The sequence below is a fragment of the Orycteropus afer genome, unplaced genomic scaffold (genome assembly GCF_000298275.1).
Source record: "Orycteropus afer afer isolate SDZICR_OR568_19922 unplaced genomic scaffold, OryAfe1.0 scaffold00585, whole genome shotgun sequence".
Lineage (NCBI taxonomy): Eukaryota > Metazoa > Chordata > Mammalia > Tubulidentata > Orycteropodidae > Orycteropus > Orycteropus afer.
The window spans coordinates 1,370,905-1,375,543 of NW_006922172.1; the positions used below are offsets into that span (position 1 = coordinate 1,370,905).

The 4,639-nt window shown below is 41.4% G+C and overlaps 1 protein-coding gene across 1 annotated transcript in view; it reads right to left on the reverse strand.

Annotated features, from left to right (window-relative positions):
* The window catches only part of EDARADD (EDAR associated death domain), a 121,813-nt gene extending 119,649 nt beyond the window's left edge, over nt 1–2,164 (reverse strand). Inside the window, exons 1-3 of the mRNA XM_007956237.2 lie at nt 2,091–2,164; nt 1,549–1,574; nt 50–108 (exon numbers count right to left, since the gene is read on the reverse strand). Of these exons, the coding sequence (XP_007954428.1) occupies nt 50–108; nt 1,549–1,574; nt 2,091–2,164 (159 nt within the window). The remainder of the gene's footprint in view (nt 1–49; nt 109–1,548; nt 1,575–2,090) is intronic.
* Between the last annotated feature and the right edge of the window lie 2,475 nt (nt 2,165–4,639).

Here is a 4,639-nt window from a genome sequence, read left to right on the forward strand (position 1 = left end):
AAGAAAAAAAAAAAGAGTCATCACCTTTAATATAAAATTTACAACCTACCATGTTAAAGGATAAAGTGCTAGGGTCTGTATCCTCCACTGGCTCTTTTGCCACATGATCTGTAAAAAAAAAAAGAAAGAAAAAATAGAAAGAAATGGAGAGTAATTGCTTTGATTTAAAAACACCAATGTGTCTTTTGGTAACCGTTTTCATAGAGATACAAGCCATTTTAATCAGGCTGGAGAAAAGTTGCAATCATTAGTAGAGAAAAAAATAAAGAGAAATAGGTGTAGATTGTATCAAGAAAGAGATGAAGAAAAAGGTACTATTTTTTTTCTTAAAAAAATCTTCAAATACACAAAGTTACAAATAACCATAAATTACGGAGACATGATATTAATGACTCTTTGCATATAGGATTTCACATAACATGGGCAGGAATTATCTAATTCTGATTTGAGCCTCTTTCCTTATTTCCTACTCTTCTGTAAATAGTTTCTATCATTTTAAAGTATTAAGCTTCTGAATTAATGAAGTCAAAAGTACCTTATTTTTAACAAAAATTGATTTTTCTTTCTCAATTTTTTTTGCTTTTCATGCTTTACTATTTGTTATATTTAAGATATTTAATGAGGAAAAATATTTTAAAAAAAGGTATAGGCCTTGGCCAGGGTCACCGTTAGACTACAAAGAACCTTTGTACAAATTAGAAAAAGGCTCTTTTTTTCCAAGATATTTTATTGTCACCTGGCAGAAAACTGCTTAATACATGGCCAAATCTATTATGACTAACATTTGAGTGGCATTCTCTACTTGCACAACACTAAATGGTTTTTTTTTTTTGTCACAGGCAAGATTCAACATTCATATTTTTCACAAATCCCCTTTAGATGCATATCATGGACCAGATACTAGATTCAGGGAATGCTTTTGGGGATCCAGATAAGCATGGCAGGGCAATTTATTGAGATAATAATTGATATTTATTCTCCTGAGATGTTTCCCTTCTAAGAATATGTCTGGGCTTTCACATTTCTTAGCAGAAGCTCCATGAAGACAACATCTCTGTTTGTGTTATAACAGCCTACAGTCACTAAAGAGATTAAACTAGCGTATATTCACAAATAGCACACTCACATAAATAACACACACACACATATGATAGGTGGAAATTACAAAATTATGTAAAGTTCTGGTGTAGTATGCCAAAACATACACCACATTTCATGACATTTCCAGAAATGATTTTCAGCTTCATTCAATTGTCTGAAAATGTTACTTTTGATCATAAAACCAAAACCCATTGCTATCAAATCAATTGGGAGCTCTGGTAGTGTAGTGCCTAAGGCACTTGACTGCTAACCAGAACGCTGGCCGTTCAAAGCCACCAGCCACTCTTCAGAAGGAAGGTTGGGCAATCTACTTCCATAGTGATACTGCCTCAGAAACCCAAGGATGGGTCGCTATGAGTTGGGTACTACTTGATGGCACATAACCACAACAACCAGAAGCTGGGAGAGAAAAGAATCTTCCACTAGAGCCTTTGGAGAGAGAAGGGCCCTGCTGATGCCCTGAATTTGGACTTCTAACCTCCAGAGTGGGAGCTCTGGTAGTGTAGTGCCTAAGGCACATGACAGCTAACCAGAAGGCTGGTAGTTCAAACCCACCAGCCACTCCTCATAAGGAAAGTTGGGCAACCTACTTCCATGGTGATACTGCCTCGGAAACCCAAGGAGGGGTCGCTATCAGTCAGGTCCGACTCAATGGCACATAACAAGAACAACAACCTCCAGAACTGTGAGAGAATAAATTGAAGTTCTTATAAGCCACTCAAGGATCCCTGGTAGCACAGTGGTCAAGTGCTCAGCTGCTAACCAAAAGATCAGTGTTAGAAGTCACTAGCTACTCTATGTGAGAAAAGACCTGGCAATCTGCTCTCAAAGATTACACCCACTGCCATCAAGTCAATTCCTATGGGGCAATTTTACTCTATCACGTAGGGTTGATAATCCACTCAATGGAACACAACACCATTAAGTCGCTCACTTTGTGACACTTTGTTATGGTACCCATGAGAGATTCAAAGTGGCAAGACCTGCACCTCCTGCCAGGCTGAGTAGCAGACTTTTCCTCCTGTTCCTGGATGTGGCCTTCTTGCTGCTCCTCAAGCCACATACTGTCTTGGGCAGTGTGCTGCTCCTCAAGTCACATACTGTCTTGGGCAGTGCTTTCCTCTAAAAGTAACTGAATTCTCCTGACTCATGACTTAAACAAGGTCTGCATCCTCAGTGGAGCTGGCAAGCAAGTGTCTAGGGATCTCCTTATGGCAGTGAGAATGGTATTTAATTTGTATTAGCATCTTCTGGAGAGTTCCTCAAAAGTTACAAAAAAAAATGTGCAGTGAACAGAAGCAGCATGGACCATGAAGAGGGTACCTTTCTTAGGCTGCCAGCAAGCTGGGCAGGCTGCACAAATCATTTTGTTTCTCTGGGTCTTAAGCCCTAATCTATAGTATCAGGGGTGAAGAGAGGCTCTATACCTCCTTCCAGGTTTAAAAGTCTATGAAACCAAAAAAAAAAAAAAAAAACCAAACTCACTGCTGCCGAGTCAGATCCGACTCACAGCAACCCCTTCTTGAGTTTCCAAGCAGTATCATTACAGAAATAGATTGCCCAATCTTCCTTCTAAGGAGTGGCTGGTGGGTTTGAACCATGAGCCTTCTGGATAGCAGCCACATGCCTTAGGCACAACGCCCCCAGGAGAAGACTATGTGAAGAGAGAGGCAGACTGAAGTGATGTTGCCACAAGCCAAGGAACACCTGAGGATACCAAACCTGTAAGAGACAAGAAAGGATCCTCCACTAGAGACTTCAGAACGAGCATGGCCTAGCTGACACCTTGGTTTTGGACTTCTATCCTCTGGAATTGTGAGAGGATAAATTTTTAAAAAAACAAAAAGAAATCCATGAGTGGTGAGTATCATTAGTAACAGAAGTAAAAGAGTATCTTCAGGCAAGAAGTTGCTATGATATAGAAATCCCTGTTTCACAGCACTTCAATATTACATACCAATTAGAGTTCTTATTTACCTGATGCTTATCCTGTGCTACCTGGCTTATGCAGAGTCTCAGGCCATCCTAACAATAACCCTGATAAAGGTGTAAGTATTCCCTTTTTACATATTGAATGCCTACATCATGGGGTAAATGGAAGAGCTGTATTTGGATATGGGTCTTTCTGGCTTCAGAGTATGTTTATTTTCTACTTTCAAAGTTCTTGAAGTATACTCCATGTGCTGACCACCTGACATAGATACTCCTAATGAAGAGTAAGAGGAGGACCTTGCCTGACCTTACATGGCTGGGAACCCAGCACCACAGCCAGCGGCCAAAAGGAATGATCAGTGATTGCCCCAAACAGGCAAGTTGGTTTCCGGGGCTGCCTGTCACACTGTGGGGTGACATAATAGACAATAATAAATTAGCCACAGTAGACAAGGGGCAGTAGTTTCTAGAGGGAGTCCCTGGGTGGTGCAAACAGGTAAGCATTTGGCTGTTAACCAAAAGACTGACGGTTTGAATCTACCCAAAAGCTCCTAGGAAGAAAGGCCTGGAAAACTACCTCCATAAGATCACGGCCATGGAAAACCTATGGAGCACAGTTCTGCGCTGGCATACCTGGGGTCTCTATGAGTCAGAATCTACACAATGCTAACTGGTTCAATTTTAGTTCCTAGAGACAGTTCTAGATGTAGTTCTTAGAGTTCAAGCATCATCTCCAAAGATGTCTCTTCAGAGAAAACAGAGGGAAGCATGTCAGGGGTTAGGTTCCTTAAGTATCAGGAGCCAAAAAAGGGAGGCCCTTGTGTTTTTATATTGAGGAGTTAAAGGTGATTCTCTGAACTAATGACTTTAGAGTTTATGTTTCATTTACTTTTTCTTTGATGGGGGAGGGGATGTGAACCATTGCTTTCTTTAATTAGAGCTGTTTCTATTACTGGTTATAAAGAAACCCATATTCAGGATTACAAAAGCTCCTGGAGCAGCAGCAATGTCATGAGGCTGTGCTGACACATTATTTAGTTTATTTTCTCAGAGAGAGTAGGCAGCTGCCTTCTGCAGCAGCCCCACTCTGTCATCCACAGGCCTCAGAGCAGGTGCTGAACAAACTGAGGATGGAACAGGGATCAAGAAAGCACACTCTCATTTGTGACTTTTCTGGAAGGTGGCCAGTGGTGCTTCCGGAGAGTCAGCCAGGGTTGATGCCTACCAAAAGGAATGAATTGAACAGGGAGAGGAAGGGGAGAGAGGGAAGAAGTGAAACAGGGATGTAAGGGGAGATTCACACAATGGGAATATAGAAGAAAACTTAGAAAGCAGAGGCATTGTAAGAGAGGAAAAGAAGTGAGCACTGGAAAATCCCATAGGCAGAGAAGAAGAGCAGGAAAAAGGGAGAAAGGAAGACCACAAACTGCCCTTACTCTTTTTGGTGGGCTTGGAAAAAGAACCTGACCAGTGTAGCTTTTAAAACAAGGGGATTCCTAGAAGTGGTTCCCTGCTCAGTCTTGGTTACTGCCCCCAGTACTCCTGGTGTGCCAGCGGGCAGTAGGCAGGCACTCTGGCCAATCTAAACACTAAGTACCCTGGAGGA